A 26,041-nucleotide genomic window follows, 5' to 3' on the forward strand; every position below is an offset into this window, starting at 1 on the left:
AGTGGGCGCTGGGCCGGCCGCCGCGGCGATCGCGGCCGGGCGGGGCGGCGGCGGCGGCGGCTCGGGGGGCTCCATGGCGCGGCGCGGCTCCGGGGGCGGTGGCAGCGGCGCGGCGCGGCTGTGACAGGCGCTCGGCGGCCGGGCCCGGCCCTCGCTCTGCCTCTCGGCTTCCCTCCCAGCCTCCTTCCCTCCCTCCCTCCCTCCCTCCCGCCCCAGCGCCCAGCGGGGGGGGCGCGGCGGCGGCGGCGGCGCTCGGGTCGGAGTGAGCCGTGGCGGCGGCCGGGGGCTGCCGGCGGCTGAGCGGCTCTATGATGAAATTGAAGCCGAACCAGACGCGCACGTACGACCGGGAGGGCTACAAGAAGCGGGCGGCGTGCCTCTGCTTCCGCAGCGAGCGGGAGGACGAGGTGAGCCCGCACGTGGGGGTCGGCACCGGGGCCGGGGGGCGAGGACCGGGGGCCGGGGGCCGCCGCCCACCGTTCCGGGGCGCGGGCACACGTGCGCGGGGCGGCGGCGGCGCCTCCTTTGTGCGCGGCCCCGCCGGCGGTGGGAGGGGGCTGGGGAGGGGGGAACCGGCCCCGTGCGGTGACCGGGGGAGGGATTTGGGGATTTGGGCACCCCCCGGAGCCCCGCCAAGGTCACGGGCCCGGCCGCTCTCTGCGCGCTCGCCCGGCGGCCGCGTTGCACAACGCGCGGGGGGACCGGCTGCGGGCGTGCGCCTGGCTGCTGTCTGCGCCCCTTTATTTTTTTGGGGTTTGGGTCTGGTTTGGAACCCGCGGGGGGCTGTGGGTTGGGGTTTTCCCCTTTCTCTGCCGGCCGGGAGAGGCCGGCGCGCTCCGCGTGGCGAATTTCTCGCGTGTTCGGCGGGGAGAGGCCGCGCCGGGAGGCACCGACCTGGCGGCGGCGCCGGGGGGCAGCGGGGGCCGGGGTCTGCTCCGTGGTGGTGTGTGGGGTACGAACACGGCCCCGGATCGCCCTGCCCGGCTTCTGCGAGCTAACAGCATCTGCCTTGCTTTATAAGGAGGAGGCTGCCCGGCAGAAGCGCTGCTCGCGCTTGCAGCCGCTCTGGTTTTTCCGTGGTTTCGGCAGCTCCCCTGGCTGCTCAGCACGCCTCCCTTTGTATGAGTGCCGTCTCCGGATGCCGCCCCCCATCAGGCTGCTCCTGGAGTTCAGGCACCCGTTTTGTGTAGCACCAGGGCTTGCTCGCAGCAGTTGCAGTTGGAAATGCATGGCCGGGGTCACCTTTGTCTGTAATTTCCATCCTTTCTTCATTTCCTGCTGCCGCTTCTTATATCATCCATGAATCGTCTCTTTGAATCAGATGTGACCCCTGGCTATTTCAAGCATTGCCTGCTCGTAACACCCTCTGAGGGTAAAGGTGGCAGCAGCTCTGCTGCACCGTGTAGGAAGGGTGGATGCTGGCACACGCTGTGCCGGAGCGCTTTGGGGTGCTGCAGGTGTACGGCTGGCACAGGGCTGGGCTCGGGCGTTGTGCAAGCAGGCACACTTCAGGATGAAATGAATGGGATAACGCAGAATCTGATTCAGGGCATAAATCAGATGTGTTGAAACAGCATTGCCTTGTGGTGATTTACTTCCAGAAAAGAGTGGTAACATCTTAAATTTGTTTAGATGTTCCCCAAGTGCCAGCGCTGCCTGTCTTGCTACAGAACCTGTTCCTCTCTGGTTGCTGTTTGTGATTGACTTGTATCACCAGCCGCATTCCCCAGACTGGTTGGATGAGGCTTGCTTCTGATGTTCTCGAATACTGTTGTCTTAATACAGCTCTGTGTAGGTGTACTTCAGACTCCACGTAAATGTCTTCAGTGTTTTTCCTTTCCACATCTCTTAGAGATTGCACCGTCAGCTGATCTGCATCTTCAGGGATCTATCTTGGAGTGCAGGGTAGCCTCTGCTTTGAAGGAGCAGAAAGGCAGTAGTACTTGGGAAACTGGAGGGGAAGGAGGGGAACAGCAGGCTCCTACAGAAGCCAGTGGGGAAAAAAAAGTAAGCTTTAATAGTTAGGTCCACAAGGTTATTACCCCATAGGCTGTGAGTTGCTTTGCACTGGAGATGAAACAACAAAGCAGGTAAATGGGGAGAAAATATCAAGCAATGTACTCCATTTTAAGAGGCTTAAGCTAGAAAGCAAAAACTCAAGCTGTTTGAATGGATATATTGTCTGCAAGACTTTTGAAACAGTTCACATTCAACCTTCTAAACTGGTTAGCTTCTTCCTGTCTAAATGAATATCTGCAACAATCTTCTGATACAAACCTCAGAATTAGCTTGTCTTTCAACTTCTGCTCTGGCTTTCTAAATGGATAGTTCATATCCAGTTGTGGTTGTGCTTTTGCTAGTTTTTTCTTCCTTTCTGGTACTTCTGACACATCTGTAGACAGCAGTCCTTTCATTCTTAGCACTCCTTTGGACACTGAAGTCTTACAGGCTCTTACAGACTCCTCTCCTAAAACAGTTTTGCCATTTTTCTGATCATCTTTCATGTCCTTTAGTTTGATACCCGTGTTTCTGGAATGTGGGCAACAGTAATGCTGGTTTTGAATGGAGTCTTACAGTGTTATGTAAAAAGTTACTACTGCTTCCAGGAAGAAATGCTACAATAGGACCGGTCTTTATCAGGATTGCCAAGCTGTTGTGTAGTCATCTTGTGATTAGCAGTGATATCAAATCATCGAGTCGGTTCCACCTTCCGACCTCTCAACTTGAAGCAGAAGTTCTTGGTGTCCTGTATGCTGGATTCATTACACGTTCCTAACCAATTACCCTCTTCCTACTGCAACTTTGGAATACCAACAGGGGATCTTGTGCTGATCTATGGATGCTGCCTATCAGTTTGGAGACTTAAATATTTCAGTAATAGCATGATTTCATTTAAGACCGTTAACAAAGGACGGTAAACACACTGTATTTCCTTTCCCTTTCTGTTTACTACTTTATTTTTTAATTCAAAACATAGGTGGTCTCTAGAGTACCTCTGAGGCCAAATCCAGTCTGGTGGCCCTTGCAAGCAGTTGGAAATGGTTGCTGAACTCCTGTGCTCCGGCTACAACACTGTTCATTGGAGTTACCAACAATCCTTGCTGTGACAGACTTGAGAAGAGCCAGTTCTCCTCAGTGTTAGGGGGTGGAAACTGGCCTTGCCCACAGTCCTGTAACCTGTCAAGAGCTGCTGCTCTGTCCTGAGAGCTGGTGTTTGCAGTATGAAGCAAGTACTCATGAGAGGAGTGAAGTTTGTCTAAACGGCTGCACCACTGCAAAAATCATTTGTCATTGCATCATCTTTCAAAGGACCCAGTGTATGCCAGTTTACTGGTAAAGCCCTTTTTGATTTTTTTTTTTTTTTTTAGCTTTCTTGCTGTGATATTGTATGATTATAAAACAGAAAAATCTTGGGGGAAGCCTAAACAGTCAAGTAATATGGCCAGTTGCTTTAGAGATTTTTGGAGTGTTTTAAAAGAACATCTCTTAGACTACTGTCATTAGTGTTGCCTGTTTTGGTCTCTTTCGATACTGTCATTGGGCTGAGGGAGCGAGATAGCTGGACATGAGATTAAGTGCTGGCTCCTACTGTCATTCTTAATGGAAATGAAGCAGTAATTGCAGGCACCGTCTGCCATTTGAACAAAACAAATTGCTGTAAAGGAAGCAGGAGAAATCCAATGAAAAATGAATCAAGGCTACGCAGGCATGAAGTGTGCGGGGGCTGCAGGCTGTCTGCGTCGAGCAGCCAGAAGCTGTTAGGTGCGTGCAGAAGGCTGAGGGCATTCAGCAGACTGGGATGGGCTGGCGGATTTGTGCGTGAGGAAATGCGAGTCTCTCTCCTGAGCAGCTAGGAGATGTGGACGGCACCTCCAGGATAAGCCCCAGGAGAGCCTCTCCCAGCACTGTGAGGGCTGCCTGCTTCCCTCACTTGGAATTGCTTATTCATCCAGGGCTGTGTGAGCACTGGCTTCACATAGATGCTGCTGGCACAGGGTCTGGGCAGGCTGGGCAAGGAAATGCTTACCTTGCAAAGTGCAGAACGAGGCAAGGGTAAAGTAATAAATATTTTTTTTCTAGTCACTTGGATAGCTAAAACAACTTGAAAAGATAATTTAATTTTTATTCCATCAGCTACATATTATACAGATAAATGAGCAGTTATGCTGAAATACCTTGAGTGTAAAACTTGAATGTGTTCTAATTATTTTGGCAGCTGCAAGCACTGCTTTGTGTAATTCAATATAGCATTGAAAGCTCTACTTTAGTGTTCAGCCAGCAGTTAGTACTGACAGATCTAAAAAGTAGTTTTATATGAATTGTTAGCAAAAATCGAAGGAAAAACACCTGTTTTTTCAATTCTTATTTTTTCTGGTTTTGTTGGTCAGCCTTCTAGAAGAGACTTACTACTGAAACAGTAGTAAATATGATATTGTCACATATGGGAAATGTAGAGTTTTCCCTCCTCACTGTACCAGGGTGTACACTTCTGTGTTAGTTATTGCATCTTTAAGTTAATGCTAGGGTGCTGGTATTGTTTATCCTTTTTGGTCCAGTTTAAAGGTTTTTATTTCTTGGGCTATAGGATGTCAATATTTAAAAAACCCTGGTTTAGTCTGTTGTTCCTAGCAGTCACTATTTTGCTACTTAAGTAGTGCTCTTTAATTTCTTTAAACCTTTTCTTGATATTAACAACAGTTTCCTTAAAGGATAAAAAGGATCCAGGAAGCAACAAAGCAGTATTTTAATTTACATTGGTCTGTATCATCCACTGGTATAAACTGGTGTAATGTTGCCCAAATTACAAGCTCAGAGCCCAGGAGCATCACCTGGCTATGCTGGCAAAATAGTGGTGTAGGAATTAGTTGAACTTTAAAAGTGATGAAGATCTTTGTATTTGACTTATAACTTATGATTTGGCTTCTTTATCCTGCAGTGCGAGCTCCCAGGTGTAAACACAGCTGATGTGTGCTTTCAGGTGTGACTTGAAGTGTGACTGTCACACCATAGTAGAGGCTGGCATGCTCTCCAGACTGATGTATGGACTGCAGTAGGTTATCTAGTTTGCTCTATGGTTGTTTAATAGAATATAGGCATGTCTTAAAATACTGGGCAATACACACTTCCATACATGCAGGTGTGCTGTAGCTATCACTTGTTCTCTGTCATGCCCTTGTCCAGCTAATGTGCAGGAGGAATAACTGACACAGCATGGTGGCCTGCTTAGTTCTGCCTCAGCATTTTCCTGGCATTAGGACATCATCTGTGTGGTCTAGGAAGGAGCATATCAGCTCCACGACCTATAAATAGCTTCCACCATGGCCCTCTTTGAGGAGTCCCAAGTCTCCTTGGTTATAATGTGTCTACAGAGACAACATCTGCTTGTGTTGTGTCCCTGCAGGCCCCTAAGGGATTCTGCAGAGGTTTAAGTTCATGTCAATGTAAAGAAAAATAATTGAATGTTAGGTCATTGTGGTAGGACTCAGATCAGGACTGAGAACTTACTGAATGCAAATGCCTTGTTATTCCTATTTCCACAGGAAAAGCAGCTTTTTGCAGTCATTGCGTATCCAGCTTGCCTTAACCTTGGGATCTTTTCTGACAAACTGCTTGCCAGCAGTGGAAGTCTGAAAGCTGTGCGAAGCTGCAGGAGTTCAGCTGTCAGCCAGGGATGAAGCTGCAGTCTTAACTCATGCCTCTTTAGATGCTGAAGTCAGTCAATTACCAGCTGCTTTTTAGTGGGAAACCTGTATTCCTGTTTTTTCAGCACCCGTGGCATTACTGATCTCAGTGTGAATGTGTTTAACAGGCAGATAGTTGCTCAAACTGGGCTGAGGGCTGAACCTGCTTCACATCAGGCTAACATGTTGTGAATCAAAACTTGTTTTGTGTTTTGCCATGTTTAGAAGAGGCTTTCTTTCCGAACTAGTAATACTCGTGTTTAGACACTTGAGAAAATATCCTCTGTAGCTTACTCTCACCATGCTAAGTTTACTTTGAGGATTTAAACTGGTGGCTACATTTTCCTTTGAGTCACCACAGTTAATTCAACGCTGCACAAGCTCTCAAGTCACTGATCCCTACAAAAAAGTGGCAGACTTCAGAAACTTCATGAATATGTGTATATGTATGCTTGTATATATCTGCACACACATGTGAGACACATATAGAGACATATGTCTCTAGCTGGAATTTGAAGGCATGTTTTAAATATTTTTTGTAGATAAGAGTTCATTGGCCATGTGTTGATGTGTGGTGTTTTTTGTTGTTTTTATCTGAAGTGTTGTTTGTAGAACACTTATGAAGCTTATTTTAATTAGGTGGCTTTCTCCATTTATTCCAGCTTGAAGAAAGATGTGCTGGCTTTGTCCAGATACTGATTTCACAGCACACTGCAATGTGATCTAGTGCTAAAGCACTTCAGTGGAACCAGTCCTGCAAATGTAAATATTTTGAAATAAAGTTATCTTCAAAGATGTATGGTTTGGGTTTTGTTTTTGTTTTTGTTTGGGGTGGGAGGGAGAAGGGGGTGTCAAAGGATCTTTAGACAAAGAAGGCTACAAGGTAACTGGTGCTTGTCAAGAAGTAACCTTGTTGGGTCTGTATGTAGAGCCCAGAGGTTCTCTGAGACTTGGAGCCCTGGCTGCTGAGAAGCAGCTGGAAGCTGATCCCTTAGTCAGATGGATTATGTTGCTGAGTAACCGGTAAAGCTGAGTTCTGCTGCTCGAGATTAGGTCAGGGTTTCAAGTTGCAAAGAAATGGGCAGCAAGATGAGTTTCAGCTATTCTGCTGCTACCTGTCTGACATGTCTTTTTCCTTGCTCCGCATTTGCCAGCAGAAGTGGGGAAGGGCTTGCTCTGAAGTGGGTTGGGGAAGTGACCCTGCCTGGGAAGTGAAGCTTACTCCTATGGGTGTTTGGGGAGGGGAGGAGGCCCTTGTTCATTTGCAGGGCTTTGGGGAGGCCAGAAATCTCACTTCTACACGTGGCTGGTCGCAAGATACATACCCTTCATTGCACCTAGGTGCTGTCAAATCTGCTTCTCAGAAACTTAGTGAAGCTTAGGAGGAGCTCTGTAGTTACAGGTGACTTGAGTGCTTGTTGACATGAGGAAACATGGTGTAACTGAAGTGTTGCAGTACTATAGGGCTGCCCACTCCTGATATGAGCACTTTAGCCTAAGAACAGAACAAAGTACTTCAAGCAGTTGGAGAAAAGTACATGAATTCTGATCTGCCATAACAAGATGTCACCCATGTATGTGAATTTCATGTAAAATAGAATTTATAGAATAACAATTTTAATTGCAAGTAAAGGCAAAACCTTTCTCACGGAAGTCTGTTCTCTTCCTTATTGCCGTATCTGAATGCAAAAATCACTTACAGATGTGGTTTTGAAGTGCTGTAAAAATATGTATATATTAGTTTTCAATCATTCATCTTTTGAATGCCAGTAAAGTTGTGCTGACTGATTCACTAACTGCCTTGAAAAGTGATCTTGACATAAAGTTAGGAGGGTATTTCAGACTTGGATGTTGTACAGACAACACAGCTTTATGGGTTGCTTTCAAGATACTTTGCTCAAGTTACTCAGTTCTGAGATTAATGTACTGTTAGTTATTATGCCATTTCTTCTCTCTGTTTGTTCAGTGAGATTAAATCTTTTTAAACCTGCCATAGCTGGGGACACTGCTTTTCAGTGCTTTTTCTGTAAAGTACTGTATGAGAAGCTCTTGAATTTGGGTTGATCAGGAATCGGGTGGCTACAGTCATGCATTTCTGCCCCAGTTTGTACAGCGTTGACCCTTGTATAGCTGTGTATTCCTCAGTGTTGAGCGTGCTCAGGCTGAAAATGAAGCTTTAAGCTACAGGTTGGTTTCTAGATGCATCAGCTTCCTGAACTCCTTGCCTCAGTGTAAGGGGGAAAGTAAAGATGTTGCGGCCTTGAATTGAATTGTTTTTTTAAATGCTGTCAAGTCTGATCCTAAGGTTTTTCTTTTTAACTAATGTATAATTCTTGAACATTACATCTCCAGTTTAGGGCAAAAAAAAATCATTTTGAAAGTGATAGCAGTAAAGAATGAGAACAATAAGGAGTCAGTCTACCGAGAATAAATGCAACCTGTGTGGTACTGCTGCAGCAAGTTGTAAAGCTCCACTGCATTTTTCAACTTTCTGGAGTCCAAAATGAGATATTCTAGGACAAGGATACCATGGTAACCTATAGGGGAACTGAGAAACTATTTCAGAACTACTGAAATGAGGCGAGGAAACTTAAAATAGCAAAAAGCGTCAGATAAAGGAAATCTAACTACAACAGCAGGTTGAAATGTGCTCTCTAACTTGAAATGCATGTGTTTTACCCAAATTCATACAGGGAATCCTGCAAATGTGATGCAAGTGTCTATTTTATCGTTTGATAGGGTTTCTTTGTAAGAGATGCTTTTCCTTGCTCGGCAGTAATGTTCCTGTGTTGTAGCATTCAAGTCAGTTTCTCAGTTCTTCTAAGGAACCTCCTGAGCTAAAAACAATTAGAGGTCACAAGTTTGGAGGAACAGTAAAATGCCCTGTTTGTGTTCCTACCTGAGCATCTGCTGATGGCCATGTTTAAACAGATTACAGGTCCTGACTGACCTTTTTGGCTGTGTTTGGCTTCAGCTGTCTGTGCCTCTAAGTTGTTTGTTACTGGCAGTCCAACCACACAGGTCGAAGTTTTCCATGTTGAGTGTGCTAGGCTAGGCTGTATTGACTTCCAACAAAGTAGGATCTCTTCTTACAGTAGGGATGGCTTTTTCCTTTAAAGATCTTTCCAAAAGACATGAGAACATAGTGCGTTAGTCCTCTGTAACAGCATTTTGATAGGGTTTTCTACCTCTTGCCCTTAGTTTTTTCTTATACTCCAACCAGTTTAAAGCTTCTGAAATTGTTTGCATGTAAGCCACCTCACAGAACTTGGGACCTAAATTCCTTATCTTCCTTGCACCTGCCTTGTCCCTACCTTCTCTGTGCAGGGTTTATTTAGCCCATGTGCCCAAGCTGTGCTCTGGACGGGAGCTGCATGTGCTCAGCAGGCATTTGGGGCCAAGAGGGTGATTTTTTTTTTCCTCTCTTGAAAGTTGTTCCTTTTAATTGCCAGTTTTATTACACGTGGAATGAAAAAAGGGCGAACTTAGCTAACCCTGTCAGGTAGCTGAAGCAGCAGGGTAGACTTGGTGGCTTAGTGGGAGTGACGGGAGAAAATGGGGAGTGTGGTGGGGAAGAGAGGGGAATCGACATAGCTAGGCTGCGAGGACAGTTTACAAAGACATCTAATGACAAGTAATTCCTGTGGAACCTTTTCAGCTATAGGGCTTTCCTTGTGAATAATGCATCTACTATGGAAAAACTCACATCTTCTGGTCGGCTTATAGTGGCTTCCGCTTCTCTCTTGATTACTTCAAGTTGTGGGCAGTCGTGCTTTGAAGTCAAAGAATCCAGCCGTGTGGGTTTGCTTGTTCTGTCTAGCAAGCTTCAACCTTAACCTTGATTCTTTCTTTTTAAAGTAAGCTCTTCTTAATGCAATTATTTCTGTAAGCTACAGTGTCTCATGGTTAAGGAAGACAAAAAAAAAAAAAGATATTTTGTAGCCTTAGGTCAGTTTCTACCTCTTCAAATGCTTGATAGGGGAGAAAAATTAAGGAGAGTAGCTTTTGATTGTAATTTGTATTACGTTGAGCTGTTGCCATTTTAATCTTCTGGAATAAATGGCTGCTAACTGTTTCACAGGTTTCTTTTTGACTTGAATGTTAAACAGGCCAAAACTTTGGCATCTGTCTCTAGAAACTTTTTCAGTTGTTTGTCTGCAGGTTTAACATTTATAGTGAGCGAGTCCCATGATGCCACATGCTCTGCAATTACCTTTGTTTTTTTGGTTAACCATATCTTGGTTAAGCATACTGATAGCTGCTTATTACAAGTAGGCTGGCTAGCAGTTTCTCTTCCTCACTACGCTCAAAGGTCATTGCTATTCCTGGACTTGAAAACAAGGTAAAAACTTGGTTAGTAAGGCTGAGTGGAAGAATCCTTCGTTTTCTTCTCTTAGCCGAATTTTACAGCTTTACTGCCTCACTTGGCAGGTAGACAATGATAGAAAATAATACCTCTAACTTAGTCTTTGGGGTAAGTTAACCTTAAGAGCATAACTAGGCAAGCAGATTTGATACCACTACTCTGCATTTTGGGCATCTTTTAAAGAAGAGAAACAGTCATCTGTAAGGCGTTTTCAGAGATGGGAAAAGGGAAGTGATCACTGGCAAATAATCCAGTATAAGAAATCTCGATCCTGTACCTGCATTCAGAGATGTGACACACTTTTCCCTATGCAGAAAGTGCTCAAAAGTACAAGAGTAAAACTTGTGCATAGGCCAGGAAAAAGAAAGGTGCATTAGGTACTCCAGTCTTGATTTCAGTAGAGTACTGCTGTCTCCATGAAGATGAATGTCATCAGATGTCCAGGTGACCTGGATCTCAGTTGTCCTGTTTTGCACCTCTGATATTGAGGGGAGATGAATTGATAGCCTTATGCTACTGATCTTGCACCTTTTCTGCCAAGCGAGTGCGTTCTCAAGCAGCCACAGCTTTCTGGTGCATTCATTAAGCAATCTGTCGAGTCATTCGGGCACCGTGGGGTCTGTCTTTGGGCCAGTTACAGATGGAAACACCTGAAAATTAACTTGCTATATGGAATTGAATCCTTCCCCTCCCACTCCCCCCCAAAAAAGCAAGTGAGTGCAAGAATGTCTGGGGTGCTTTTTAGCCTCATGACCCGACCTTACAATTGGCAGCTATCAGGTCTCACATTGTGTAGCAGTTGCCTACCATTGAGTACGTTGTTGCCAGCATCTCCCAAGATGGGTGTCTCGTGCCCTGGTGGCTTCTGGAAGGTGTTACTGGGAGGGGGAAGTTGTGCCTTTGAAGGTCCCAGGGATGTACCTTAAATTGAGACTACAAAAGCACTGGGATCACAGGAGACTGAAGCACACAAAAACGATGCTTGAGAAAATACTTCAGCTGCAAGGTTAGTGGAGACTTTTTGATAACTATCTTTGGGTAGTTGCCAAAATGAACTCCCAAGCACTTCGCAGTTGATTGTATGTATGGCTGTAAAGCTGATCAAATAGAGTGATGTATTTTAATGCTGATTGCTTGCTAGATGTATTTGCCTCTGCTTTTTGAAAGGGTAATTTAAAACTAATAGATACACAAACCCAGCACAGTAGACTATTGATTGGGTTAGTAGTAGTAAACAACTATATATTAAGGCATAAAAAGCTCTTGGTTTTATGCTACAATGCCAGAACCAGCAACCTGATTTATCCCTTAATAGTAATTAAGAATTTTATATTTAGCCTTAACTAAACAATGAGTGCTGATTAATCTATTTTATTAAGCTGGGAATGATTTAATGTGATATAATCATCCTTTTGTTCATCCCTGTTGCTGGCTTTCACATGACTGCAGCGAGTGCTGGTTTGATCAGCAGAAGATAATGTGTAATGCTGATGTCTGGGATCCCACAAGCGTGTTCATAAACTCGATTTTTACAACTGCTTTGTAAGCGTTTTCAACGTGGTTCTTCCTTGTAGTGATTAAGTGCTCCACCTATGTGTTTAAAAGCTTGCTTCAAGCTGCAGTTAGCTGAGCTGTGCACCCTCTGCGGGAATCTGTTGATATCAAAGCATGCTAGGAGACAAAACTGCTGGTTGTAAGGGTCAAGTTCAGACACACTTGTATCTAACAATGTTCCTTTTGCTGGTTGTTAGTAGATTAGGTAGCCAAATGAAATATTTTGTTTGACTGAAAATCTGAACATCTAGATCAGATATGGAGGATGGTTTTGTACTAAATGATGGTCTCTGCTGTGTTTCTTCTTTAGTGCAGGAAAAATCGTGGGCAACTGGTGCAGTAGAGAATCCTTTGGAGTAGGGTGGTTCTTGGTTGCAATGAAATGCTGCAATGAGAAAATACCTGTCTGATAAGGCTTTTCTATGTGTCCATCAGTATGAATGTATGTTTTTGCATTCACGAAAATGCAGTCACTGTAATTACACTGCCCAGCTGCTCTAGGTGAATCTACACCACATTTCTGTGAGTGCTGAAGGGACATTATACATGTGTTGCACATAGCCCTGTTGCCTTCATCACATAATTGTTCTTCTAGTCAGTTAAATAGGAGGTGAGTTTAGAGACCGTTGGAGGTAGTTGGTGAGGGCTCAACTGTAACTTCACTCATCTACCTGTGGACAAAATTAAACTTTTAGCAATACGAATGTCTTTTAATTGGTTTTCAAGACTTGAGTACTGATCCTGTACTGTTGCCCTGTGACTTCAGGGTAGGGTTTATCTAAATGTTGCCTAGAATACAAAGTGTTCATCTAGGCACCTAGATGATGGAGTGTATTTCAGACATGTCCTAAGACAAGGAAGACTGTTCATTGCTGTGTAGTTGTGAATCAAGGTCTTACTTTCACAGTCTTTTACTGAAAATTACTCTAGACATGAGGCATCCTAGTTTTCAGTATGTGAGGATGAATGTGGAGATGTTCTCAGCTCCATACATTGTAAAGTACAAGTCCTGTAGGCAGTGGTTTGTAGATTGGTATATATCAATGATATTACCAGGTGACACAAGTTTTAAGTGAAATTAAAATGTTGTCTTTGAAAACTTGGTATTAAGCTTAGAAATTGTTTAAAATTCAGTGTTCCATTTTTTCCCCTCTTAGAGAAGTGTTAAAAGAAAACAGATTGAACAAAAGCCAGTGAAATACTCTTTATAATTTAGTTACGCAATGTTGTAAGCTTAGCGTCCTAATGTCATGTTTCAGTTAGTGAAAAGAAGCTTGTGTAGGACTAAAAATTACACATATTTTCAGATGATCAGTTCTTCAGCCAAAAGTTGCCATTTCTTAAACAGTTTAACGTGTGTTGTCTTAATTTTTGTACTTTGCTGATTAGATGATATTAAAACTTGGTATTGTTATCAGTTTTTTTTTTTTACAGTATGTCTTCATTCTCATGCATATTGTATTGTGTGCTTTATCTTCAGATGCTTAGACACAATGAAATGTATGAGCAAGATACTCCAATAGCGTCTTGGCTTTATATTAAAAAGGCTAATGTTAATAATTTTACTTCTCTGTTTGTTTTGTGCTTCTTACAACTCCCGGCTTCCTGTTGTGCTTCATTTCTGAAGTCTATAATCCATTTGTCTAGGTGAATCAGTGCATTGCAGGAGAAGTAGGTAGTACCAAGATTGCTGAATTGTAAGCTATACTTAACAGTCATTTGCAATTATTCATAGGTGCTGTTGGTAAGCAGTAGCCGATACCCAGATCAGTGGATTGTGCCAGGTGGAGGAATGGAACCAGAAGAAGAACCCGGGGGAGCAGCTGTCAGAGAGGTGTATGAAGAGGTAACAAACAAAACAAAAATCATCTGCTTTGTCACAGAATGGCTGAGGTTGGAAGGGATGTCTGGAGATCCTCTCTAAGCCCCTGCTCAAGCAGGGCCCCCTAGAGCCGGTTGCTCAGGATCATGTCCAGATGACTGTTTAATATGTCCCAGGAGGGAGATTCCACAGTCTCTCTGGGTAACCTGTTCCATTTGTGCTGCTGCTATCATATGGAAATCAAGAAGAAAGAGGGAGCTCTACTTCCTTTATCAACGATTTGACCAAAACTTCCATGATTGTGAAATTCAGTTCTGTATGTTAGGATCAAGATATAGCGTGGTGAGGTGAACTAAACTGTTTCCCAGCACACTCTCATTTCATAGCTGAACTTTATAAACACTTACCTGGAAGCTGAACTGTGACTTCATGCCAAACGAGATGTAGTGTAGCAGTTAATGCAGAAAATGTACGGTTTGAAGTTCTTCTAGAACAGACTGAAGGTGAACAAACCATGAAGTACAGCTATGCAAGAAGGATAAATAAATAGACCTCTGAGGAGTTTCCAGACTACAGTAAATACTGGAAACTAATATGTCTGAGCAGTTGAGAATTCAACAATAAAAGGACTTGTAAGTACATGTGAGGTTGTTTATCTATAAAGAATGTACCATAGGTATGGTCTGCATTTCTAATCCTGCTCGTACCCTGAGACAAAGCAGTTATAAGTCTAAGTCTAGATGAATTAATGCAGTTTCCTTACTCTAGTATGGTATTTAAATTTCAGATGCAAAATTTTCTAACTTGCTATTTATTTTTCTTAGGCAAACTGTTAAAAATGGTAGATTAAATACATAATAATTGGTACTGTAAGCCCAATAAAACTTCTAGAAAATCACACTGAGTTAACTAATTTAATTGGAAATTCTGTAATGTGCAGTTGACCACAGATCAACTCTAATAATTTACATCATGTTTCTCAAATAGCAAGTACAAGGTTTTGCAGAAAGTGGATGCATGCTGGGAAGAAAGTGAAATACAGACCGTCTGGTAGTATTAAACAGCTTTGTCATCCCACTATGACAAAACACATTAATGTTGTTGTTAATTATCAGCATGCGTAATGTTTTTATTAGAGCTTTTCTCTATTTTTGATTAGCTGTACTACTTGGTGTTTTAGCTTGCATACCCTTCAGTCTGATTTTGCTGTGTTGTGGAGGGTAGGGAGTTTAATGTAAATGCAGCTTGCCCAAAATTCTGCTTGCTTTTTAGTGTCTAAATGAGTTCTGTGGTCTCTAATTCACTGAGCTTGTTTTCCCACCTTATGTGGGGAACAGACCAATATGGTATTCAGCGCTCTTAGCAACCCTCATGCAACAAGATGCAAGAATAAATAAGCCTCATTTATACAAGGTTATTCTAGACTTCTGGGCTGTGTTCAGTTTTTGCTGTGGGGGCCAATTTTGAGCTGCCTAAGACACATGCAAACAAGGGCTCCTGTAAAGGAAAGTGAAGGAAACAGCCACAAGGCAGTCAAGTGCCATTTGAAGGGAGCAGATATCCAGAACTGTATAGACAGACAGTATAGGTACCTCTAGGGAAAGTCATGACACATCCCCCATCTTGAGGGAACCTGGCTGCACTTAATGTCATCAAAGTTGCTGTGGGGGCTTGACCAACTATTCAAAAGTTAACAGTGGTCAAGCATCTGTTTGCAGACAGTGCAGTGCTAGACACAGTTGTCAGTTTAACTTCACAGCCAAGTAGTATCACAGTGGGAGTTGTAGTACGGAGGCTGATATTAGTTTTCTGCTACCCCAATTCTGCTCAGAAAATATTTCGTGTACTTAAAGTTGTGGCCTTACTCACAAATTTCTGCGGTGGCGTGGTGAGAGGGGAGCGAGTGGGGAAGGTTAAGCAGCATAGTTGCAGAATATGGTTAGGGGGTACATTGTGGAGCATACATGTGGTATGAATTTCTGTTAAAGTCCAATCAGAGTGCATGTGCTGCCCAGACATTGCAAACTTTATGGCTGCATCATAAAGATATACTAAGACATTGGTTACTCCTGAAGAAAAAATTTTGCAGATGATGCATAGGAAAAAACAGGATACTGTTTTTCAGAATGCTGAAAACATCTGCAACCTACAGATTCAAGTGTGAGTCTTCAAAAATTGTCTTGTATCCATTGAAATTTGACATGTTACCTTAACTGCAATACTGCTGCAGTCAAAATTTTCAGTAGGAGCCTTCATGATAGAAAAGCTGCATGTTATGTGTCTGAAAAAATGTCTGTATTAGTGTTTATACACTATGTGAGAAACTTTCTGAAGTTAGAGAACCCAACAGATCTGAAGTTCTTGACTGGTGCTAACAGGGGTGTTTTAGTCACAGGCTGAGTTTTTACTCATCCTTATTATGGTGACTACACCTTTTTTATGGTAGTCTCAAGTAAGGTGTGACCCGCCAGCCATGCCTCAGCTCTTATCTGTGCTTAAAAGTGCATAAAGGTTTTTCAGAAGCTAGGGGCTTCAGTAAGCAACAATTATTTGAAGATGCTTGTTCTACAGCTTCAGGATTTTCAGCATTTGATGGCTTGTGTATCCGATGAACATTAAAAGTTCATGTCCTAATTTAAAGTATTATTAAACTCTGGGCTGAATTTTGTGTGCTGCCTTGAGACTGCAAAGGAAAGTGCCACTTTTGATCAAAAGCCAGCATGGTATTCAGGGCTTTGACTTGAACCATGGAAATTCGTACTAACCTTTCTAGAGATGGATGTCCTTTCTATTTTTATACTAAGGTCAGTATCACCTGGCAAGCTGGTTACAGTGCAGTGAAGTGAACTGTTAAGGGTTTTGTGAATGAATAAACTTCAAAGCAGGCACACTGTGGCACTGGTTTGAACTGTGTTTCTTCAGTCTTGGGTCATGCATAAACTAACCGTCAGTTACCATTAATTTATTAAAACAGAGAAACAGATCGTGGGTGTTGTAGTGGCAGTTCCTAGTGGTAGGAGTGTTAATAGTTCACAGTACGAGAGCCCACTGGCTCTGAAAGTCCCTTGGTTCCCCACCAAAATGGAGTATTTAAAATCATTGTTTTAAAATACAGACGAAGATCAAATGTAGTCAAATCTGCATGCACTGCAGTCCTACAGTCAGATTGTGTGACTTCAGATTTTTTTATCCTTAAGCTCTGTTTGTATGGGGTTTTTACATCTAGGAAATAATGTTTCTGCTTTATCATTGTTATTTACTATAAATTGAACATCTGTCTTTTATGGGTTACAGTAGGTAAGATTCCTTAGGTAACAATTCCTTTGGTACAAGTTTGTACAAACCTGAAACTAGGATACCAAAGTGAAATTACAGTATAAAGCAGTCCCAGAAACATATTAAACCTTGTTTAACTGTGGAGCTACTTTGTTAGTGAATTTGGAGCTTAGTCTTCAATGAGGTAGTATGAAAGGTGGAAATGGGAATTGCTTGCACATGGGGTGTTCAAAGAGAAACACAACAGAAATAATGGTGATTAAATGATGACGATCTTCCTCTCAAAAGGAATAAACACCCTCTCATTCCCTTTTCTTCCATCTCAGTAAAAAGACTCTTGCTCTATTTGTACCTAGTAGTATACTGAATTGCCAGCCAAAAAAACATTCAATTCCTCCCTGACCTGTGGGAATACAGCTTCTGAGAAGAGGAGGCAGATTCTGATGGTTAATCTGCTGCAGCAGTGTAAGTGCCAGTAATGTTATCTAAGACCTCTCAAAGGAAATAAAGGAATCTGCTCTAGTGAGCAGCTAATAGTTGAAAAATGGTTGGGTGTTCCAGACTGGAACTATGTAGATACTTTAAAAAAAACAACAACAAAAAAAAAGTCCTTTCAAATTAAAGATTTTGACAGGCACAATGAAACACTGAGTTCTATAAAAGTATGCAGAAGAGAGCAAGGATAGCCTGTCACTGTCTTTTCAGGAGAGTAGCCAGTAAAGTACTATCCAACGGATCCCACAGTTAAAATAAGTCTTCTGTATTGCAGATTTTAAGCAACTTTCTGCCCTGGTAGACTGTTAGCCTAAAAATAAAATTCCAGTGTGACTCTTGCTCCATCTACAGGAAACCCAAGGCAAGCATGACTGCACCTTCTGCAGGGTAGCGTATCAGGATTGGCCATCAGTGAGGAACCTCCAGGCCAAAAAAAAATACAAGATAAAGTGACCAGTGTTTACTCCTGCGGTTGGATTTAGTCTTAGTATTAAATACATGTATACATTCAGATCTAAGGAATCTGAAATATAAGAAATCTACCTGGTGCTTATAGACATGCAGTAACTTGTCTGATAAAGGAAATGCTGTTTATTCAAACTTCCTCTTGAAGTTTAGTGTCTTCAAGTAGCCTATTGGATTTTTTTTTTTTTTTTTACTTAAAAAGCTGTGTTTTGTTTTAACAACCATGGGCACATAATGGCTGTGGGAAGAAAGATGAAATTGTTCAAACTCTAGAATTTGCTATCGTGTTGAGTTACAAGCTTAAAACTGGGAGTGTAGGAACTTTATTTGACATTCCAGGAAAAAGATAAAGCATTTCTTGGTCCTCTAGGACTCATTGATGATTTATTTTGAAGTTACTATGTAAAGGAAAGAACCTGGAGGAAATATTTTTGTTAGCAAAAATACTTTTTAATGGTCTGTCGATTTAATGGCACTTTTTAAATTATGAAGATGATTCAGTCAAGGTCAGAATAGCTTATTTGCAGAGGAAAAAAGTTATGAGACTTTTGTCTCTGTTAAAAGTTGCTGCCTTTTTATGTTTTTGGGTATGGAAGTTTTGAAAAATCCTTCTATCTGAAGGAATGGTGCTACATTTTGGAAGCATGTATCTTTTGCCTAGAGATTAACTAGAAATCAGTGAGAGATCACATCTACGTGACACCATCTGGTTGGGCAAAAGCTTCATTCTGAGCTTTGGGGGATTTTTACACTTAATGTCATGGAGTGCAGCTAATTGTTTCATTCACAATTACTCAGTTGAGTATTTGTTTAAACCACTGACTTGTATGGAGGGAGAACAGAAGCTGTTAAAAAGTAAATTCCTTGTGCTCCTTGTAACATTGATGATAGATTCACATTGTGAATATGGGACACTAAGAAATGGAGAGAAAAAGAAAGCTCTGCAAGAAAGCTATTTAGTATTGGTAATGGTGTTTGTGCCATGTGTTAGTTAATTTTGAGACTCCCACTCACTAGTTCAGAGAAATTCTCCTGCGTTTCTTGTGATTTTTTTTGTCTGTCAGCATTCTTGCCAGAGTCCTGCCAGTGATAGTAGTGGATGTAAATGCTTTCCCAAATCTTTGATATAAATAAGGCCTCAGCTAATTCTAAACTCCTGAAAGTTTGGGAGGATGTTTTTGGGTGGCTTTCTTTTTTTCATTTATTTCAAGTAGAAATCTTGAAGAATATAGTGATTCCTAGATTTTGCTGCTTGAGAAGAAGGGCAAAAACTGAGGATAGACATTAAATTCTGGCCTGTTTAAGTTCTGCTTCTTCTTCAGAAGGTACTATAATGCTGAAGAAATTAGGAACAAAAAGCTTGAACGTTTATTTAGGGTGTTTCTCTAGGCTACTGAAGTCTTTCATTGCTCTGTGTGAAGCACAAGCAGTCTTTGGTGTCTCTTGGGGCCTGTCGCTTCCATAATTAACATGCTGCCTAATCACTTATCCAACAGGCACAGTTAACATTTCAACTTCATGAGCTCGAACAGGTATCCCTTTCAGCACATGACCAGAGTAATGTATACAGTTTTGCATCAACTTTAGGGCTAGTTTTTGCTCTAGATAAACAAAATGCTTTTTTTGTTGCAGGGGCTGAGATCACATTTCTTTCATCAAAACTGCTTAATAAATAACATCAGCCATCTGCTTTCTTTAAAAAGAGAGACACAAAACATTCACTTGTGAGATCTTGATTAGACTTATTGCCAAAGCCTGCCCAGTTGTCTGTCAGAGTTGCACATTAAAATGTAAATAAGATCCATATGGTCCTTTGTATAAAGACACAAGACATCAGTAACTTTCCTTGATTAAAGCTGGAAACAAAGACTGAACACTAGAAAATGGCATCTTAGCACTAAGAAGCCCTGTTTCAACTACTGGTTATACAAAGCAAGACAAAATGTAGATATGGCTTAGTCTACCAGTAGACTGCATACATGTTCAGATCTTTGTTGGATAGACTCTGGTGTGTTTAATATAAATGGATGATCATAAACAACTTATCTTGGGAGAGGCATTGTATATTACTTCTGTAAAAACAAACCCTGGAGTATTAGTAGGATACAATGACTGCCTTAACTGCTGAAAAGATTACTAAGCACAGGATGACATACGTAGGGGTTACTTAAGAAACTAGGAGCAAATCTCTAAATGTAAATTTCTTTATAATGTTACTAACTAGAAAAATAATTCAAAGCTGTAGAGATTTGGAAATATAAATTTAGTTTTTAAATGACATGCCAGAAGTTATGCTTTCATATGAAAGCCAGCATACCTTAATTCATTATGCTGCAAGATCCATCCTTTTACCTGCAGTTCAACTTGTTGCTTTATTTTGAGGACTTGGACTTGAGTTTCTGTAAGAAACAGCAATGGAATTTTGATAATTCTGTCTCTAGATAAGCTACCCTACTACTTTAACTTATCTCTTAGGCTATCTTCTTCCCTGGATAATTTTTTTCAGTATTGGATGTCTCTAACAAAATACAATTCACAAAGTCCATGGTAAATAAAACAGTATTCTGGTCTGGATGGCAGTGCTTGAAAGAATTATATACTCTTTAATCCACAGAACACAAACTTGTCCTAGTGTAATATTCCAAAGCTAGAAACTCCAGAAGCAATGCAGCACTGTGTAGCTAAAACCTATGTTAAAGCACTTGCTGAAATGTTGCTATAGTATATTGCAGTTTTTGAAATTAAAAAGCACATGTTAATACTTTTTTTCCTGTCTTTTTTTTTTTGTAGGCTGGAGTAAAGGGAAAACTAGGCAGACTGCTTGGGATATTTGAGGTGAGATATTTCGTTTGCTTCATAAAGATATCTTTTTTTGGTGGGGCTGGGGAAGGGGTGGAGTGTCTGTAGTTTGACTGTCATGGGAAAAAAAACAAAATAACTTCCATGCAACAGAGTCAGACTTAAGTGTTACTTGCCTGTACGTTTGCTGTGCAACTTCGAATGCTGCTGGAAGACACATCAGACAGGTGTTTTTCTTCTGTTGCTACATGATGGGTGAAGGTTTGCATAAGAGTGATACTTAGAATTTTTCTGGGAAATCACTATCTAGCAGAATAAAAAGAACAAAAACTGTGGACTGGCTGCAGCACAGTGACCTTTCACTGTGTGGATTACCTCTGTCAGTTCATGTATTTGATTTAGCTTGTTCAAAAAAAGTCTGTGCTTTCAAAATAGGTGGTTAGTGCTGCTAACATGGCAAACCTATAGAGGTAATAGGAGTTCTGCATTTGTCATGATTGGAAACAGATGCTATTGTACTTGTACTTACTGAGTGAAACTTCTGAGCGTTGTATAGGTTATCAGGCCACATTATATAGTGGTCCCATCTTGACAAAAAAAGCCTTTCATATAGGAACTTGAGTTGTGAAAACAGTTCTAGGACATGTAATTAATCACAGTACAGTACAACACATGTAGAGGATAAGTAGTGGGTAGTACTAATGGGCAACTGCTAATACTAAACAGGGTGACCAACAACACAGAATACCAGTTTCCCATATATCGGTACAGATGGTTAGTCTGAAAATAAGAGCTAGGGTTTACTGGAAAATATTCTACAGGGTAAGTAGTTGCTAATCTCACAGTTGTGGAAAGTCTGTAATACTTAATTATTTATTTTTTTTTTTTTTTTTGCTGCAATTAAAACCTCTACTTTAACATTTAAGCAGAACCAGGATCGGAAGCATAGGACATATGTTTATGTTCTTACTGTGACGGAAATACTGGAAGACTGGGAGGATTCAGTTAATATAGGTAAACACATTCTGTCTTCATACACTATACTTGAAATTATTTATTAAATACATTTTACTTTCCGAAGCAGTCCTTGTAATCACTGGGTAAAATTCCTGATTCTGTTCTATACAGTGAAATAAGTAATTGCTAGTATTTACTTTCACCTTAACCTTATTATTCAGAAGTGACAGTGCTGATGTTAAGGTAGCTACTTGTGTATGTACATCTATGTACAGCTGAGGTAATATCATCCCAAGTCTGTGGGGAGTGCACTTTGTTAATGTGTACAGCAACACTGAGTGGTCCATTACTTAAGAAGATTGAGGTTGGGGGTGGTTTTTGTTACTTTTAATGCCTGGAATTGTGCAAGGACTGTGAGGACAGCACTGGTTTGTTCCTGCTTAGTGCCAAGCTTCAGGGTAGATGGGAGCATCCTGCCCTGGGGCTGCTCCTGACTCCCCTCTCCTTGGAGTACCTCTGGGGAGCACTGCTGGCAGGGGTGTGCCCTGGGGGGGCCACATGCCCTGGTCTCAAACTGGCAGTTCATAGATGTCTTAATAGTGTTCAGAAAGGACTGACTTGTATAAGAAAGAAGGTACTAGGTCTGTTCTACCAGCATGTCTTAGAAATTATCTAAACATCTCTCTGGTATAAGTTAATTATTTTTGAAAACTTAGAGTTAACCTTAGTAACTCTGTACATGGGTATGCTTTGAGTACGGAACACTGATTTCCAAATTAGACCAGGCTACTCTTACTCTGTAACTTCATGCATGTTCATTCTTCAGATTGGTTCAGTGCTAGACGTGACAGTGTAGGAGGGTGGTACTCTTAAATATTATCCTTTCTGTTAAGGACTAGATGTAGCTTCTGTAGCATACAGACAGTTACGTGAGCTTCTGTCTGGTACCTGCTTTAAGAGATTTATCTGAAATGCCTTATTATGAACTATTTCAGTAAGCTTGAGTGACTTTCTTGCATTCATCAATATTTTTGATGTCTCTTTACTGTCTTCTGCCTGAAAACTTGAACTTCTAAAGTAAATGAGAAAAAGTAAGTTATCAGATAGTAACAAATGGTGCTGGTAAAAATTTGTAACTCCTTGTTTTTCTTTGTGGATTGTACTCCTTCAGGAAGGAAAAGAGAATGGTTTAAAGTAGAAGATGCAATCAAGGTCCTTCAGTGTCACAAGCCTGTTCATGCAGAGTACTTGGAAAAACTGAAACTGAGCTGTTCGCCCACTAATGGAAACTCTGTGGTTCCCCCTCTTCCAGATAGTAACTCCTTATATGTCACTTCTGCACAGACTTCTGGGTTGCCCTCTACTGTGAGATAAACGTTTGGATTACCTCTTTATTCATGTCATCACAAGGGGAGACATCTTTGATCACACGTAGGCATCTGTATAAGTGTCAATTCTAAATGAAATATGTGAATGTGTCATAGTGTTGAGTTTATTTGAACATGTCTTTCCTTTTCAACAATGTAAAATAGTATTTCAGCAAACCAAAGCCATATGGATTTTTTTAAGATGCCTTAGTAGGCCATTTTTAAAAAGAAATAGGAAACTTGAGTATATAAATTTCCTTATCCGCTAAAATGAAATATGCATCTCAGTGGTGTTCAGCTTATTTAAGACTTGTCAGTTAGCAGTTCTGCAAGAGTACTTGCTATAGAAAAGCTTGAGCAAATAGTCTTATACTAAACTCTTACCTGGTATCCACAAGTGAAGCGCTAAGAACTGAAGATGGCACTGTTGGGGACATGAGTGTGGTGAAGGCAGAGATGCGTAAGTGTGACTACAATAAAGCACTAAACCATGTCGAGCCTGTCAAGAGCAAAGGATACCTTCCTAAAGCACTGCTTGCCTCAGTCACCCGAAAGGTTGCCTTATCCTATGCAATCTTCACGTAACGTAGAACTAGAGCAAGGACGGTGAACTTGTGTCTTGTGACTACCAAAACCATTTGCTGTACTTTTGTTATTTGGTCAGCTGATGAGCTGTCAGAAGATACATGCAGAAAATGCTGTGGATTTCCCCCCCCTCACCTCCTGTTTTTCCTTCTAGCATTTGGATATACATCCTGTTCATGGTGCAACTGCACTCCAGGTTCCAAAAACTTCTAACCTTCAGTGACAAGCATCTTACTTAGTGCTTGTGCAGTTTGTTGCCCTTTAAAAATACTTAAAGGAAAATAAGACTCAGCGGGCACCTGTATCTTACAGAGGTGTCTGTTAGCAAGCATGTGTTGAGGTGTCTTGCCCAGCAGGAACCAGTTGGGGTTCCTCCTGGGCCTTGGAGGCACGTGGGCTGATACTTACACTAATGGAAGAATAATATTCCTTTGTCTTATTCAGAAGGTATGCTGAAACCCCCATTTTTTTTTTTTTAAGTTAGCTCTTAAACACTTCAATTTTACTGTTTTAACATCAATTGCTTTAGCTTTTTGAATTAAAAGCTGACCTCTTCATAAAACCTGCCTGGCAGAAATGAGGCACAGCTGACAACTTTCTTGTTTTTCATTCTCTTTTTTCAGCCAAAAAGATGAAACCTAAATCCACTGTAGGTCTTAATGTTTTTACTGTAGGGTTATTCTCTGTCTCTTGCGCTCTCTCCCTCTTTCTCTCCCTCTCTGTGGATGTATGTATGTTTGTGTATTGTTTTCTTCTACAGGAACACAACCTAATTCATATGAACACCCTAATTCTGATTTTTTTGTAGGATCTAAACCCAACTATACCTCCTCTCCAGCCAATCAAAACAGAGGTTGAGGTAAAGCTTTACCTCGCAAGTGAAGTTTATTCTGGTTATAGCTCATTCTCTTCATAGCATTGGAACCTTTGTAAATAGTCCAACTAGTAAATAGTGAGTGTAAAATGGAAAATAAATGTAATTTAAACCTTTTGTTACTCAATACACAAATGGTTAACTTCTACTTTTTTAACACAAATTGTGTAAAATGCTGCTATAAATTAAACTTTTTTGTGCTGTTACACTTTTTTAGGAAAAAATGTTGTTGCCAGAAGTTACTCCTTAGAAAAATAATCTTGTGCCATATGTAAATGCAGTGAAACTAGGGAGACAGATGTTCTGATCTCTTAATGCTGCTCTCTTTGAAGAGGCATAAATACTACTGACAAGAGGCATGAGCCACAAAGCTGAGGACTTGTGAAATGGTGGTAGGGTGTGTGTTCCTCATCCCTCTGTCCAGGTCTCTCCCAGAACTGGAAGGAACACACAACTTTGTTCAGGCGCATCTAAACATGGAGGTATTTATTGCAAGTAGCTTGTCCTTGCTTTTAGTCATGAGGTGAGAGGCTGAACTCTCAGTGGTGTCAAAAGCAAGGTTTTGCTAGGCAAAACAGAAAAAGGTGGAATTGAGCATTTTGATGAATGTCTAATCTTTGTTAAAATTATACCTACGGTGTGTAAGGGTACCTCTGGCTCTAAAGCTGCCTTTAAAAGAGTGGAAGATTTAGCTCTCTTTTTTTGGTCACTTACTTTTGATGCTTTATTTGTTCAGTAGTACTTTTAACACTTTAATTTGAGCAAACTTGTACAGGCTTTCTTGTAACAAGATTCTATAGGATATGTGAAAGCTACAAGAATCCAGAGAATTCTTACTCATAAAAATGCTTCTGTCTCGGTTTCAGATTCTTGGAATAAAACCAATCCAAGCTTGTATAAGACTTAGTGATAATGCATGATCTTATTTTGTAACTCTTGAATTATGTATTTGATAATAATGTAAAAATGTACAGTATTGCTGTTGCTAACAAACTCAGCTGATTGCCTATAAATATTTTGGTTATTTTTTGGTCACACATTTGAGCTGTTCAATAGTGCCAGATGGATTTTTTTTAGCAGCATTCATTGTATAAATCTCTTCGGTCTCTATGCAGCCTTCAGAATGAAGCTCTGTACTGCTTAGTTTGACTTCTACTCCCTTTCAGAGGAATGGTCTGGGAATTGTACAAACCTTGACAGTAAAGGTATACTGAAAACACTTCAGTTTTGCCACAGGAAAACTGCTTTAGTAAGTGAGCAGTGGTATGGCTTTAGTCTAAATGAAATCTGGCCTAGACTTCAGGAAGGGTTTGTTCAAAAATCAATTGGAAAGCTATCTTTTTTGGTACCTACCACTTTAAGTGTAAAACCATTCTGCTTGTCCACGCATCTCTCTTTAGATGGACTAAACCTGTTGTGTAAGAGCAGATGGGGGATTGTTCTCATGCCATAAATTCTGCACGATGTACCCAGATCTGCTTCTGCAGAGTAGGGTTAGGGACATGAATCTGCAGATTTCAGAAACCTAAACTTGTACCACTGCTTTTCCTACCTGTTAAGTTGTGAGATTATTATAACTTAGCTTATGGCAGTATCAAACAAATAGCCTTAAAGTTTCAAAATGTGTGAAGCCAGAACGAAGGGGAAGGGGTATGTTGAACACCAGAAGAAATACTGAAGTACTGCACAGAGGCTGTTAAAGTGAAAAATCTTATTTTGGTGCTTACTGCACCCTGACTTAACCTTTCAGTGGTCTGTTAACAATGTGCTGTAAAAAAAAAAAAAAAAAAAAAAAGCAAA

The 26,041-nt window shown here is 41.3% G+C and overlaps 1 protein-coding gene across 2 annotated transcripts; it reads left to right on the plus strand.

Annotated features, from left to right (window-relative positions):
- On the plus strand, positions 1 to 26,041 carry NUDT4 (nudix hydrolase 4). Of its 2 annotated transcripts, none has more exons than XM_084289167.1 (5): positions 1 to 407; positions 13,337 to 13,447; positions 20,450 to 20,494; positions 21,385 to 21,472; positions 22,587 to 26,041. In XM_084289167.1, the coding sequence occupies exons 1-5, from the start codon at positions 309 to 311 to the stop codon at positions 22,787 to 22,789; spliced, it is 546 nt and encodes a 181-aa protein (XP_084145293.1). In that variant the 5' UTR covers positions 1 to 308; the 3' UTR covers positions 22,790 to 26,041. The 2 variants fall into 2 exon arrangements, with proteins under 2 accessions (XP_084145293.1, XP_084145294.1); XM_084289168.1 differs by having other exon boundaries at positions 3 to 407; positions 21,388 to 21,472.

This window comes from Netta rufina (assembly GCF_964035555.1).
Source record: "Netta rufina genome assembly, chromosome: 1".
Taxonomy (NCBI): Eukaryota; Metazoa; Chordata; class Aves; order Anseriformes; family Anatidae; genus Netta; species Netta rufina.

What these genes read in the sequence shown, in the direction of transcription:
- NUDT4 (XM_084289167.1), top strand. Translation starts at nt 309, where the DNA reads ATGATGAAATTGAAGCCGAACCAGACGCGCACGTACGACCGGGAGGGC. An exon ending in GCAGCGAGCGGGAGGACGAG is followed by an intron (nt 408 to 13,336) that starts GTGAGCCCGCAC and finishes AATTATTCATAG; the next exon opens with GTGCTGTTGGTAAGCAGTAG. An exon ending in TCAGAGAGGTGTATGAAGAG is followed by an intron (nt 13,448 to 20,449) that starts GTAACAAACAAA and finishes TTTTTTTTGTAG; the next exon opens with GCTGGAGTAAAGGGAAAACT.